The following is a 15,739-nucleotide window of genomic DNA, read 5'->3' on the forward strand; positions in this document are numbered from 1 at the left end:
GGTAACACTGTGAAGTCCACACTGCATTTATCCCCATCTTACAGAGATGTTGACAAATTTGCCCAAGGCCACTTGCCTCGTTAATGGCCCAGCAGGACTCACACTCAGGCTGCCCGACTCAAAACTCACGCTCCCGATCACTGTGCAAGCCCACTCCACTGCTCAAGCTTCAGGAAGGGAATGTGCTGGAAGGCAGGGCCCCAGCCCTCTGATGAAGCCCTTTGCTAGCTGCACACTGACATTCTCTCCCAGGCCTGCCCAGGTTTGTGACCTCAGGTGTCTCTGCTCAAGCTGGGCCAACAGCAAAGCATTAAGGCTATATGACTTAGAGCTCCACTGGACCCAGCCGGAGGCTGACTTTTCCTGCACTTTCTAAGAGTTTTCGTTGTGGTTGTATGATTATGTGATTGTTTTGTCTTCTGGTGGAAACACAGACTGCCTGGTTTCCGCAACTTTTCTCCCTGCTATTCCTGGTCTTTGTTTTGCCATGTGGACAGCTGTGGGGGCCACACACCTGCTTCGTCTCACAGCCCTCATCGATCTTGGCCACAGACACTCATTGCCCTTTCAAGATACGTAGCTTTTATGGTTCTGCAAGGAACACAGGCTTCCAAGCTAAATTAAGTTTTAATCTCCATCCAAGATGTTCACTGAGATCCCTTCTGTCCCAGGTCTTTCCACAGGTCGGAGCCAACTGTGTGGACACGTGTGAACCTGTTGAGGGGCATCAGACCCGCGTCCCGACTCAATCCAACCCTCTTCCCCTTTGCCTGTCTCTGAACCGCTGCCTCTCTCTAATCTTCCCTGAGTTCTTGAACCTGATTTGGCAGGGTAGCTCAGTCCTAATCATTTAGTTCCTGCCACCTGGATTGCCCACTCATTCCAGACTCACTTTTGTGACTCTGTTTCAGCCCCTTCCTTCAGGAAGTACTTTTGGCACCTGTCCTCCGTCTCTCCTTCCAGAGTCGTAGGGGGCTGCTGGACCCTGGACCTGCCTTTTGCCTGATGTCTCCACAGGGGAGAGAGGCCAAGCAGTTAGATACTGCTGAGTCCAGATGTCTTACAAAGGTTTCCCTTTTTAGATGGAGCACACCCAGTTCACTTAGTGAAAGCCAGCCACTCCCTGAAGTGTAGAGGTGACCCTGGGCTTTTACCTTCCACCTGCATTTACCTTACAAAGAACGTGTAATGAGCCCAGTCGTGTCTGAGGAGCCCGAGTTTCAAGGTCTTTAACCCTTGGGTGAGATTTGTGCCTTGGTCCCTCAGCTGTAGAATGGGGAATGACCAAAGGCATCACCCATTATACGAAGTACCTCCAGGAGTTTGCCCTCCCAGCCCCAAGCACAAATCAAGCATGGCCATCTTGAGACCCTGCCCGGACCATCTCTCGGGGGCTCTTCTCTTTGGCATGCAGCTGCCCAAGCACCTCCTGCAGGGCGCTCTGTCCTGGCTGGGTGCTTCTCCGTGCCATGACGCGTCGCCTCTCCCTTGGATTCCTACGTATGCCACCACAGAGCCGGCGCCTCATGTGTTCCCCGCCATCTGTCGCAGCAGATGCGGAGACTGTAACACTTCTAGCTTAGGAGGGCATCCAACACCCTTGTGGGGTCTTTAAAATTCACAGCTAACAGTCGGAGCCTGTGCTTGCATGAAACCCCTCTTAAAGTCAAGATTTAGCAGTTGGTTGCCATAGCAACTCTCCTCATCAAGTCTGAACTCCTTTCAGTATAGATGGCCAAACTGGTTTTGTGGAGGAATACAGACCAGGGAAGTTCGGTGTGTTCCGGAAGTGAGGATGCTTTGAGAGGCAAATTTTTGGATATTCTCGAACTCTAGCATGATGTGTTTGAAAATGTCTCTGTTTCTCGGACTTTGGGCTGCATATGCCATTTTGTGGAGAAAAGCTTTATCTCTTGTTGGCGTGTGTCCCCACATAGTACTGAATGATGGGCCGCGTAAGGAGATAACGACGCGAAGGCAATTTGAGAAGGAAAATATGCTATACCAATGGCAGGTAGTGCCGTCATTGGGAAAATAAGGCTCTGCTTGAACTCTTTGAGTTGTTACTGCATTTATTTTCGCATGTTTTGTGGTAACTTGCTATCAAATGTGGAAGAGTACTCCGTTTTTGGTCATTCCTTAATTCTAGGCAAGGCGTCCAGCTGAAACCATTTTAAGAGACTGAGTGATGGGTTTGACAACCTCCTGAGAGTGCTCACTGCTTTTTAAAATATCTTGCCCATGGCTAATTGTCCACAAGGACAATCAGGAGAATATCATCTAAGGGAAAAGTATATCTGAGCCCTGGATCTATTAACTGACTTAGATACCTGCATCTTGGGAGTGGGGCAGGTGGTGTTATCTGCACATTTAGGGCAAACTCTCTAATTAATTAATTTATTTTTCATCGCCCAGTATTTGCCAAAGGCCTGTTCCTGGGGGGGTATCTGATAGTCTGCCCTGTGTGACTGATAGTCTGGGGTCCAGGTGTTCTTTGGAACTGAGAAGGTGTGAGGCCAGGCTCCTAGAACTTCCTTCTCCTGCCTTTCTGCACTTGCCTTTTTTACCTTTCCTTTTGTCAGAGAAACAGCCTTCGTCCGCAAGCCATATCAGCCACCTAATTTCAAGCTGTGTCTTTCTATGTTTGACTCAGAGCTCCCTGATCACTTCTAGATATAGCTCAGCACCACGGAAACCAGCCGATTTGAATCTGTTGTGGATCCAGTCCATGCGGATGCCAGAATTCCCATACAGGAGACAATGTCCTGATCTAATACTCCCTTAATTTTTCATAAATTAAGAAGTCGCTCATTTCACTCCACTCCTTAGCACACTGAGCTGAGCAGGTTGGGGACGAACATGGGTGTGACCTGGTCAGTGAGGCTCTGAGGGCCGGTAGCTTACAGGTCAGTCTTGAAATGAGTGGTTAGGCCAAGATGCTAAAACAAATCCCTGCTCAAACCCTATCCGATCTTAACTGTGAGGCCCCTTCACTTCATTGTTATTGGGTTTTATTTTCAGAAAGAGAAAACAGTACTCAAAACTATTATTCTATATCCTTTCTAAGTGTTTCTTCCTTGAAAGAGAAAGAAATGGTATGTCCATTGTCTCTGTAGGCGTGGCACCTTTGTTATTTACAAATTTCAGTAAGTCACATTCTGTTATTTGACTAGTTATAAATTAAAGAATCAGATGTTAAAAGAGTAAAAACCAGTGCTTTAATGTAACTGGACTTAGTAGTCTGGGGATATATAGCATTGCGTAAGGAAGCAGCAACAATATTCTTCAAATCAGTACTAAATAGACCAGTGGTTCTTAACCTTTTAGGGATCTTGAATTTGCTTGTAAGTTAGATGAATTTTATGGAACCCTGCTTCAGAAAAGTGCATATACACATAATGTGCAGTTTTATATGCAATTCTAGAGGATTCATGGACCTCTTGACATACCAATGGAGCAACCAATGACAATGAAGCATAGTAATATCCTAGACGAATGTAGAATTATAGAGATGCTTCTGTTTACCAGCTCCACGATAATTAGCCATTTTCACTTAAAAGCTAAAACCCAGAGTTCCTGTAAAACAGTAATAGGTGTAAGTGGCTTTCTCTAAACATAGCAGCTGTTCTGTGGGCCAGCAGCATGGCCGGGTGGGTAGAACAGACACATATAATTTCAAATATTAACTCTGTTACTTACAAGCTATCAACAAGTCCTGCAAGTTCTCCAAGCCTCAGCTTCCCTCATCAGCATAACATAGCTCATAATACCTACTTTTCAAAATTACTAGAAATATTTGATGAAATGAGTCACTTACACAGTCTGTAAACATTATTGATCTCCTGGTATGTGCCTTGTAGTATACTGGGCATTGAGAAAACAGAGATGAAAAAGTCACTTCCTTAAAAGAATTGTTGGTCTTTGTGCTTACAGACCACATACAATAGGTGCTTTCTGAAGATTCGTTTCCTCTCATGAAAGTGGTCACTTCCTGGAAAATGGAGAGATTGGTGGGTGGGTGCACCCTGTAGGTGGTGGAGATTGGAGGAGAAGACATAATGGGACTTACTGTCTCATTCATGCCACTAGTGGGGTCTGAGTCCAATCTGACCATCACACATTAATGTTCTCAAATGCAAATGTTCTCAAATGTTGATATGTTAATCAACTCATTCATGTTTCTCTTTCTTCCTCCTTTCCCTCCTTCTAAGGGGAATGCCTCTGCTATGAAGGCTACATGAAGGATCCCGTGCACAAGCACCTTTGCATTCGGAATGAATGGGGGACCAACCAGGGGTAAGTGAGGGGATGGCAAGTGAGCCGTTCCCACATGTCACTGCTCCCTACGCAGACGTGACACGGAGCAACTGCATGGAGAGGGACAGAGCTAAAGGGTGGCTGTGTTCTGAACAGTCAATGGGTAAAAGTGTCACTCTGGCTTTCCATATTTATACCATTCCAATGACATCCTTATCGTTCTCTCCATTTACGAGTCAAGAGATGCTGCCTCTGACTCACGGCCCCACAGCCTCCAGCTGGAATCTGCAAACCGAGCTGTCCCTCTCTTCCTTTTCACACCGCTGCCAGCCGCTAGGATTCCACAGGCAAAATTGAGCCAGTGATTTTGTTGGAGACACACACAAAGCCACACAGACTCCAGTGTAGGTCTCCCCGCGCCTGACGAGCTTTGCGAGACTGATGTGAGCAGAAACTTGTTTTTACCAGGCCTGTCAGCAGGGGTGACATGCGAAGACTGGGGACAGCTCTGTGTGGAGGAAAAGAGTATTTCCGCCTGATCTCCAATTACCATTTCCCTGTAAGAGCTTTGCTTTCCCCCAGGCACACATGACTGGGTAAAGTGGTTCCCCTCATTCCTTTTTATATTTTGGAGTGTTTTTATTGGGATAAAACACACATAACATAAAATTTACTGTTTTCACCATTTTTAAGTGTGTATTCAGTGGCATTAGTACATTCACATTGTTGTGCAACTCTCACCATTATGCACCTTCTACTGCTGGTTTTTTTTTTTTTTTTTTTTGAGCCAGAGTCTCACTCTGTCACCCAGGCAGGAGTGCAGTGGCATCATCAGAGCTCACTGCAGCCTCACTCTCCTGGGCTCAAGCGATCCTCCTGCCTTTCCTGCCAGAGCCTCCCAAACAGCTAGAGCTACAGATGCGCCCCACCACACCTGGCTAATTTTTCTACTTTTTGTAGAGATGGGGTCTCGCTCTTGCTCGGGCTGGTCTTGAACTCCTGATCTCAAGTGAGACTTCCGCCTCAGCCTCCCAAAGTGCTAGGATTATAGTCGTGAGCCACCATGCCCAACCCTTCTATTGCTTTTTAGTAGCAACTTTCTATTGTCTTTTGGAAGCTGAGAGCTTACTTTCTGCATTGGCCAGGTCATGGAGTAGGGGAGAGGACAAAGGGATAAATAAATGCTAACTAATACTAGCAATCAATGGAATAGGGAAAACTAGGAAGAAATCAAGGCAAACAGCATCTTGGAGTGATAGCTTAGACTGCAGATTAGATATGTGTTTGCAGGCTGATGGTGGAAAAAAGAGACCAATGTCATTTCAGACACTGCTGTAGAGGGTCACATCCCTGAGGTCAGTGATCAGCCCCTTTTGTGTGATTCTGATGAGCCCAAACCTAGAATATTGAATATAGTTCTGGACTCTCAAAGCAATAAATATGGTGACAAATAGGTGAGAGTTTGGAGAAGAGCAATAAAAATGATTGAAGAGCCCAAGGGAGTGATTTATGATAAAGGGATAGAAGAACTCAACTCTGAGAACTTGGCGAGCTGATGACTAAGTCAAGGCATGATGGATGCCCACAGGCGTTAGAAGAGGGCAAATGTTCTGGAACGGGTTGAAGTTGAGGGATAAGGACAAGAGAGAATGAAGTTAGAGAAGGGAAATCTGAGTCACAGGTCAGAAAACTTGAGGAAGTCAAAATGCCATGAAATTTTTTTCCGTTAGTGAAAATGAAGGATTGCTCAGTTGGGTCTGAATTCGAGATCATTCTCACAGAGGCAGTCCACAGAATGTAGAGGAAGGTGTTTGTAGAGGGATAAATCCACGCGAGGTGGTCTGTTGTTGCAAGATTGGTGGGAAGGGCAGAGGACTCGGCTGACAGATGTCGAGCAGGTGCGAATGAAGAATGCCGTTGGCTACTCAAATTCTGCCCGTGCCCTCACCCTCCTTGCCCCAGAAATGTTTGCATGGCTGCAGGGGAGCCAGAGTTTTAGCCCATGGCCTGCTGAGAATCTCAGTTGACTATGGTTCTTACTGAGTAAAATAGTGTAAAGGGTGATGCCCTCCTCATCTCTCGGCCTGCAAACCTGCTGCTGAAGAAACAACAACAAAATATCATTTCCATTTTGCCCGGAATGATGCAGGCTGGCTCTCTGCGGTGATTGGATTTGGTGGTTAATCGCTCAAGCCTCCACGTCCCTAGCCTTGTAGACAGATCATGCAAGGATGGGCCTGACTTTGCTCGGTAATTGCAGAGCCCTCCGTCATTCCCTCTGGCTGTAGGTAGAGACAGTCTTAGGATGTAGACAAGAGCCTCGAGGGAGATGGTGGAGGCCCCGGCCTTGGTGTCACTTAAAACAAGGCAAGCTAACGCACCGAGTTTACAGACTGTCAGGAACATTAGCCCCAGGAAATAGACAAGGAGACCTCATCTGTCATTTCCATCTCTAATTTCCATTATTCTGTGATCATCACTGTCTAGGAGGTCGCATTTTGGACACTAATAAAATAATGGAGCAACTGTTAGGAGGAGGGAAAAAAAAGTGACTATCTTGAGGATAATGGAACCGGGAGCGATAAGCAGTGTGAGTTTATATGTACACAATATAAGAAAGCGCCAGACAAATGACTGCATTTCTCCTCATAAAAATGACAAGATAAGTGAAAAGTAGAAGGTGCCATACATCTTGATTTAAATCAAGGATCTGATGTCATGTTTCTTTAAACGATTCTCACAAATTAATCGGAATTGGTTTGAATGTGAAGACTGTCACTCGACTTGAAAACCGTCTGGCAGATTGCCAGCTAATGATGCGTACTGATTTTCCCGAATATTTTATATAATGTTCCAGAAGTGGAGGTGAGCAGCCCATGTGTGGATATTTATGTTTTTCACTTTGCATTCTTGTGTTGCACACGTTAAAATAGCTGAACATTCTTTTGAAGTAGAACAACCAAACCTTAGGCCAGTAACACTTAAAACAAATTCCTTCACGACAAATCAAAGTTAAGGTACCAGGAGAAAAGTAGCAATAAGGATTCATGACTTTCAGACAAGGAAGAAAATTGATCAAGGACACTAATACAAAAAGTTACAAATGAATGATTCGTTGATGCAGAGGGGTTCCACCTGCAAATTTATCCAGCCTCTGCCTCACTCCAGTTACCTGGTCCTGTGTGTGTGTTGTGAGTGTGGCATGTGTGCATATGTGGTGTCTGCATGATTGTACGGTGTATGCGTGTGAGCGTGTGCACAAGAGTGAGCCAGCTTTTTTTTTTTTTTATAGGAATCCTCTTACCACTCCATCGTTTATTCTCCCATTCATTCATATTTTCAACATCTTCACCCCGTTACTTATTGCGGTTCGGGATATGTGAGGTCGCTATTTATAGAAGATGTGGTCCCTCCCCTGGAAGAACTAATAGTCTACATAGATAGTTGGAAGCATAATAAGTAATTGCAATGAATTCGAAGACCTATTAAAATAAATGTATGAGCAAAAGTTTGTGAGATTAAAGTTTAAGGGGTGATTTATGTGAGGTCAAAGAATCTGAAGTAGGACTTCACAGAGAAGTTGGATTTTGAACTGTTCTGTTTGACAGTTAACAAAGACAATTCTAAGCAAAGGGAACAGCGTGTACAAAGACACAGAGATCTCCATAGGCTTGGTTTTCCAGGAATAGCAAATAAGTAGCTCACTCTCGAATAAGAATGCGGTGTACAGGGACAGGAAAAGAGGCTGGTAAGTTGGTTAAAGATTAGATCTCAAAGAGGTCTTGTTTAGTAAGGCTTTGGATGGTAAAGCTCCCATGTACAGAACCCTAGAATTATTAGCAAGAGGGAGGAGTTCCAAGGTTTCTTTATATTTGGGGCAGAATATCCCTGCACCATGTGTTATTTTTTCAGGACTCTTCATAATAAATTTAGATATACTAAAAGAAAACAAAAAACAAAACAAACACAAAACCCCTTGGAGCTATCTAGATTTTTATTTACCTGGATTCTCCAAGTGAAATATATTCCTAAAGCTATCTTGTACATAAAAGTGTTCACTACCAAATAGCCGAGAATGACAGAGAATTGGAGACCATATACACCAGGTACGTGAATCAAAGGGTTGCAGTCATTTCCTGGTGACTCCAGTTCTGCCAGAAATGCCCAGGGAGAAGTGAGGCAGGTCGAGACTCTCGTGTGTTGGTCTGGGTGGTGAAGCCAGTCACTCCTGCTCAGCCGGGTGGCAGGGGCCTGGTGGCAGATTGTCAGATCATTGAATTCGTTACACAAGAAGGTCCTATTCGCTTAGAGTAAAAATAGCTTCAGAAAGATTTAAACAAAGTCATGGATGACAGATTTCTAATGGGTTATTAAAAGAACATGGGATGTTGGAGGTTACATCCTCGGTCTTTGAGGTTAGCAAGAGAATCAATCATTGCCTGCCAACAGCACCCCCTGTGACCCGGTTACTAGGCAGAGGACCCAGGGTGGACAGGTCCCACCCCTGTGTGACACTTTACCATGTCTCCTGTCTACCCTGCATGAATTCACTGAATAACTCCTCAGCCTCACCCCTGTGGCTGCATAGACACAGCCAGGGACTATTAAAGTCTGTGTTTGATATTTGTTTGCTAGGACAACAAGGACAAATTGAAAATTTTCACAGAAGAGAAATGAAAACAATAAATGAGGATGGAGGAGGCAAGGAGATTGATTTACATGAAAATATTAGAGGAGAAAAAACAAATTTATCTAGCTACTTTGGAGATTATGAAGAAAGGCCTATAATAATTTTTTTTGTTAAATTAAAAGTACACGCAAGGGCCTCTAGATACATTTTTCAGAATACCACCATTAGATTAAAGTCATGTATTTGAAGATTCCAGGTAAATGATAGCCTGCTTTCTTATTCTGGCATCTCGGATACAGAGGGAAACACCAAGGAGATTCCCCGCTAGAGAAATACAAAATATCACTAGATTTCAGTGTTGAGGGGTGGAGACAGGCTGGTAATTCATGAGATGAGAAGAGACCTGCGGTGGAAAATAAACAGGTGTTTCTCCCAAGTCTTAAAAGCTGTTATCAGGAATGGTCCTGCTCATCAGAATGCCTCCTCTTTACCCTTCCTGCTTGGGAGGCAACACTCTTACTATGCCCAGGTAGGGATACACGTGCACGCGCACACACACACACACACACACGCACTGCCCATCCTGCCTTAATATGCCCTTCCCATTGTCCGGGTGCCTGCTGTCTCTCCTATTTCTCCAGCTTCTCCCTACTTCTCCCCCTCCCAGCAATGACTGCTTGGGGATTCTAAACCTGTTTGAGGAGCCCGCATCCCAAATCATAGAAGCCAGTTTTCACTTAAAACCAAGAATGAGGACTGTGTTCACCATGGTTGGCCTCGTGCCTCTGTCTTGCTCAAAATACGTCCTTGACAGGAGGTGATTTTACTGGGGCCTGTCTGAATGATGCCATCCTTACCATGTCCCCAGAGACCGCTAACAGAACAGCAGGCGAGGCCAGTGGAAGGGTTACCTTTGCCTCTGAGTTCTAGCTATTGAGCTGAGACCACCCTCCACTCATGATCCCGAAAGATCCAAAACCTATCCTCACTTCTCCCGGCCACCTACAGCTGAGCAAGCTGCCTCTTCCCAGCTGCCTGATGATCAAGTGCAAACGCTAAATCATTTTAGGGCAGCGACTGGCATGCCAAGGAGTAGCTCTAATTCCAAGCCCGCGTCTTGGCCCGTGTCTGGCTTCTTTGACCAGCCCAGAGTCTCTTCGGCGGTGACTCAGCTAAGGTCAGACAGTCCTGTGTGACATAGGACGTTTTCTGACTTCCCTGCGCCTCTTTCTAGCTCCACGTCCGGCTGTTGCTTTCCCGGCCCTGTGCTTGTTTCTGAGTCACTGCCACCCCGCTCACCTTCCTCCAACCCCTCAAACGAGATTGCCGGCCAGGCTGCAGCTGCTGCCTTATCTCTGGGTGCCCTCCTTCCCTTCCCTCCAGCCCAGACTTCTGTGTCTGCGCCCAGCTCCTGTCATTGTCATCGTGCCATCCACAAATGGGATTATCTTCCCATTAGCTCTCTTTTAATTCTTCTTCTCTTTCTTTGTCTCTCTCTCTCCCTCATCATTGTCAATTATTCCTAACAAGGGTTTCCAGTGTGTTCATTTGCCTATTTATTCTTTGTTCTTCTTTTGTTCCCTCCTTTTCATTTTTACCTCCATCTCCTCCTCTTTCCCTAGGAGTCTGTGAAAATGAGCCTGTCCTTCCTCCTGCCCATTTCAGTCTCAAAACAGATAGAGAGGCTCTTGGGATTAAACCTGAAGTTCCCAGTTCCTTGTCTCTGGAGAGACCCTGCTGTAACCTGATTTCAGCAGAAAAATTGCCCCTTAGGAGAAGAACAGACCCTTACCTGGGCGAGCAGGTAGGAACTGAGTGCTTGAAAGTGAATTTCCACCTGTGAGGATGCCCTCCACGGACAGGCTTAGCAGGATCATGCCCCCACCCAGTTGGCTTGGCATTTTCTCCTGTGAAAACATGTTTAAGTTGACCTGTTTTCACAAAAACTTTGTGGTCAGTCATGTGAGTATGATGATGTGCTCTGTCCTTTGCAGACAGACACCAGGCTAAGACGATGTCTGTCCAGCCGTGGAGAGCTGAAACCTAGCCCTCGCTTGCCGAGGCGAGCCACCTCCAAGACAAGGGCACGTTTGTTCAGATGGGTGCCTTTTTCTTTTCTTTCTTTTCTTTCTTTTCTTTCTAATTCACACGAAGGCCTTTGATGAGCTAGTGCTGACCCTGTGGTCATTTGGGGTGATGCCATTTGTTCCCCTCCTAGAGGCAACCGTAACCTTCTTTGTTACTGAGATGATACCAGAGAAAATAGGCCCCGGTGAGTGACTCCTGCCTTCTCGACCACACAACAGCTATGTAAGTATCATCTGGAGAGCTTACTTAAAATACTGATTGCAGACTTCTCTGCCCAGATATTTTCATCTCACAGGTCTTGGAGAGGGCCCAGACTCTGTACATCTGACAAACTCCCCCAAATGATTCTGAAGCACAGCCAGACTTAAGCAAGACAGGGAGACTCCAGACACGTGAGGAGGGCGTCCTCTTACCAGTGCATGATCCTCTTCCGATTAAAATAAGAATGGGTTTGTAGACTAGTGGCCAAGTGCATCCTAAAAGATCTTTGCATTTTATTAATCGGGAAATGGAGGGCCAGAGAGGTGAGGTAACTTGTCCAAGGTCACATAGCTGGTGGTCAAGCTGGTTACTATATATATATAGTAACAGCTGGGTGCTAGAGATAAGCCAGTTGGGTAGGTAAAGCTATGGAAGAAAGAGCAACGTGAGGAGCACATAATACTCTGAAAGGCTGTAGATGGCAGGTGGACAGTCTGTTGTCCCTAGCCTGCTTCTCTGCATCCTCCTCCACAGGACTGAGGGGACTCATCTTTGTGCTCCCCCCAAGTGACAAGAGTCCACCTACAGTACTGCCCACCCTCCAGACGAGGGGTGGGCCTCGATCACGCTGTTGGCTCTGACTAGTCCAGTCACGGCACCGAGAGACTTATTTTAAACAGTGCCGGAGGCGGGAACACTCGTGTTTCCTCCAACATGACCACCAGGGTGAAAAAAATCAACCTCAATTTACCCTCCCATCTGCTCAAGAATGGAAGATAAATTGTTTCAATTTTATAGAAATGAATGTTTTATGTCTTGCCTATGCTTTCCAGATAGTGTCCTGAATTTATCTATTCTACTGCATGCATGGATATTTTCCACTAGGAATGCTCCTTGGACCTTAGCTTCCTTGGGTTTCAGTCTAAGAATGCTGGGTTTGAGAGTGCTGTTATTTTTTCTGGCTTTGAAGATTTTGGCTATTTATCTTTAAAATCAATACAAAAAGAAATCCACTCATTATCTCATGTTTGGAGAAAACTGTCATTACCATTTTGGCGTGTTTCCCCCAATGTCTTTTTCTAGGCATCAGAACTTGTGCTTCCTACCACCCCCTTTGATTCCGTGTGTATTTTTGTTCTCTCTCATAATTTAACAATGAGCATGTATTATTTTATAATCACAAAACAAGGCGAAAGGATGAAGGAGGAAGCTTTAAAAATGTCTTTGTGGTACATTATTTATTCCTAAAGCTTTTTCCTTGGGGAATTTATTCTTAATAACTAACTTAAAACCCTTGAATTTAAACTATTTTTAGAGGAAAGAAGAAAGTGGTTCAGGGTCTAACATTCAGGCCAAACTCTTCTAAACTAAACATCTCTGTAAGTCTGTGTGTAATAAAAAGTTGTTTGAACACCATCTAGTGACTCATACACTTTACACAACATTAAATGCAGTATAAATTCGATGTCACTGAAGACTTGGAGAAATCCCTCATATAATGCTAATTAATTGTTGTTGTTTATTAAGCATATAATGCTGGACATTGTGTTCAGTGGGTTTTTTTTAATATCACTAATCTCAGTAAAAATCCTACAAACTGTGTATTTTTAAAGAGGTAATGAATTAGTGATGTTTATTCCACCTACAATTTCTATGAAAACACAAAAGCAAAAGTAATCTTAAAGTTTATTCTTCCTGTACGTGTACTTTGGATTCTTGTTCAAACACTCATACAATAATTAATTTCTCTAAGTTTTTAACTTTATATAATTTCAAGAAATAGCAAACATTTTGTCCTGGCACAGATTAGGTTTTACTTTATATTTTTTATTTTACAAAAGGAATGCATGTGATTGACAAAAAAAAAAAAAATCTAGAAACAAACAGAGAGGCAAAACGAAGAAAATCCAAGCTGTCTGAAGTGCCAGCCCCTCCAGAGCACTTATACTGATGCTTTGTTTGTTTAGGTACGACACTTTTTTAACAAAATAATATTATATTGTTACATCTCTTGCTCTGTTCTTATATTTACACGTGTGGATACGTACGTATCTATACCTATGCACACGTATGTATATAGAGTGAGAAGGGTGCATGTTGTTATTTGAGGTCCAGTAGTAGACTGACCAGAGTCACAGAGTGGGGAACAGAGCTACCTGATGCCAACATCTAGGCCTTTTCATTAGGCCAAATATAGTTCAACAACTGGAATCACTTTTTCCTTCCTTGATGGTCCTTCCCACGAAGTTTATTAACCTTCCCACATGGTTTTCTACCTTGAGAGTCGCATTGCTGTCTTGAAGAAATATAGCCAACAGCGGCCTCGCCAGTTGGGGTTGGCCCTTGGATCTAAGACCCTGGGGTGTCAGCGTGTCCCTAGACTTCCGTTGCGCAGGATGTGAAAAGATGTGTGAACAGCTGCTCAAAGCCCCAAGGCTGCATCAGCCCAGTTAGCACTAGAGGTAGAAGTCTCCCGGGCGGCCGCGCAGACCACAGTTCTCAGCATGGCCTGCCTCCCTTCCTGACGTACAACAGGGACTTTCTTGATTGTCACCACGAGAGAAGGCTGACTTTAAAGGGAGTGAGGCTCACCACTGGGAGATGGTCACACATGGGACCGTATTCCACGCTGGCAAGAGCCTACCTGGAGTTGAATTTGCATCAATACCAGTGAACAGTAATGATCTGCATTCCTGTTACTACAGCACTCCCCACCCTCGTCCTGTAGTAACAGGACAGTAGGAACAGTAACGAAATTAATACTAGTAGTAACAACAGTTGACATTTATGTGGTTCATGCAATGCACTGTCCTCTCTTCTAAGTACTGTTCAGGTACCACCAAATTTATTTCTCATTTCGGCACTGCTATTGTCTCCATTATACAAGTGAATTGATTCAATATTGCAGCAATACTGGGAGTCCCATAGGCAAGAAAAGAGGTCCCTAAAGAGGACCGTCCTTTGCCACACCTCGCAAGGGCTACTGTTCCTGAGAGTCTTGAAACAAAAGCAGGAGAGCAGGCTTGGTTCATTCTTGAGGTTCTGGGGGCAGAGGTTCTGTGAGCTGAGGCTGAAATTAAAACAATGATAAGTATGTGGTCTGGGTGAGACTCTCTTTCAGAATAATGGAGAATCCCAAAGAGAGTGACAAGTCAGTGGGGGGACCTGGCTGGAGGCCTAAACACAGGGAATGCCCTTGGCTGTCGTCCAATTCAGGTTAAAAGAAAACCACTTCAATTGGACATATCCTGAGGGGCTCGGGGCTGGTAACGTTGTGGGAACAAACGGCTGCTGTTGGCTGCCCCGTGCCGTGGCCGGTGCGAAGTCAGGAGGACCTGCTGTGGCAGAGGCACGGCACAGCCTGCACCACGGACCCTGTCTGGGGATTCGCATCTGCCCGTTTATGGGCACAAGTGTAGGAGAATAAAACAAAACCACCAAGGAAAGTTCTTGCCATTGGCAAAGGTTCCAGAGCCCTTGCCCAGTGGGTCAGGAGTGACGTCTTCTTCCCATTTGAAGGATGGGCCATCCATTTCCCTCAAGCAACCTGGTCTAGGGAGAAGGTGGCCAGGGACATGTGCAGAGGTTCTCTTTCCAGGTCTAGTTTGGATATGGCTAACTGCCTTTACTTCATAGCCTTGGTCAGACTCTCTGCCCCTAGTCAGGAGACTGTGCACACCTCTCCTCCCAGAGGGTTCACCTGCTCGCAGGTGTGTCTTTACGGGAGGCAGCAGAGCATAGCGGGAACAGCGCAGAGGAGGAATCGGACAGACTTGGTGCAATCCCATTTCTTCTACATGAAAGTGTTGTGTTTTTGGCTAGCTTCATTACCTTCATAGCCTCAATTTCCTTATCAGTAAACATTAGAATAACAGTGTCTATTTCATAGAGTTATTATAAGGATTATTAAGAAAACCTAAACAAGATGTGCTGCATTCAATAATGTTACATAAAATATGCAGGCACACAACAGGTGACCGCAGTGAGTGTCCTCATTGGTGATGTTTTGCACTGGTCATGAGCTCACTTATGTTCTTTGAAGTTACACCAAGTGATGTGATCTTAACGTCAATTTGCCAGTTGAGTTTAGAATAACCCACCTCTAGAATGTAAATTCCATGAGGGCAGAAACAATGTCTTTCATATATCACTGCATTGTCATACCTTAACCCACTGCCTGGAACATAGCAGGTGCTAGATAAATACTTGTTAAATAAAAGAAGGGATGTGCCCATCTTTCAGTGGTCCTTCATAAGCAACACCTAAGAATAACAGCAGCAACTGTCTTCCACATGTCACCAAGTCTAGAGGTGGTTTGGGCAGAATTTACATAAACTTTTTTCTGAACCTAATTAGATCTTTAGATTCTCTCATGGAGTGGTGAATCACCTTCCTAATTTCAGGAAGTGAGAGTAGGAATATCAGCTGAATTGGTGACAATTCTAAATACTCAGAGTTGGAATCCCACCTCCAAGTGGTATCATCCAATCTGCTACCCGGTGTAGAAATCTCTCGTATGGCCTTTTTAGCAGATGGCTGCCCAACCACCGTTTGAACGCTCTC

The 15,739-nt window shown here is 44.9% G+C and overlaps 1 protein-coding gene across 1 annotated transcript in view; it reads left to right on the forward strand.

Moving 5' to 3' along the window:
* Nucleotides 1–15,739, forward strand: part of ASTN1 (astrotactin 1) — a 322,529-nt gene that overhangs the window by 164,174 nt on the left and 142,616 nt on the right. The window contains exon 8 of the mRNA XM_012644642.1: nt 4,212–4,296. Within this exon, the coding sequence (XP_012500096.1) occupies nt 4,212–4,296 (85 nt within the window). The remainder of the gene's footprint in view (nt 1–4,211; nt 4,297–15,739) is intronic.

This window comes from Propithecus coquereli, unplaced genomic scaffold, assembly GCF_000956105.1.
Source record: "Propithecus coquereli isolate 6110/MARCELLA unplaced genomic scaffold, Pcoq_1.0 Scaffold216, whole genome shotgun sequence".
Classification (NCBI taxonomy): Eukaryota; Metazoa; Chordata; class Mammalia; order Primates; family Indriidae; genus Propithecus; species Propithecus coquereli.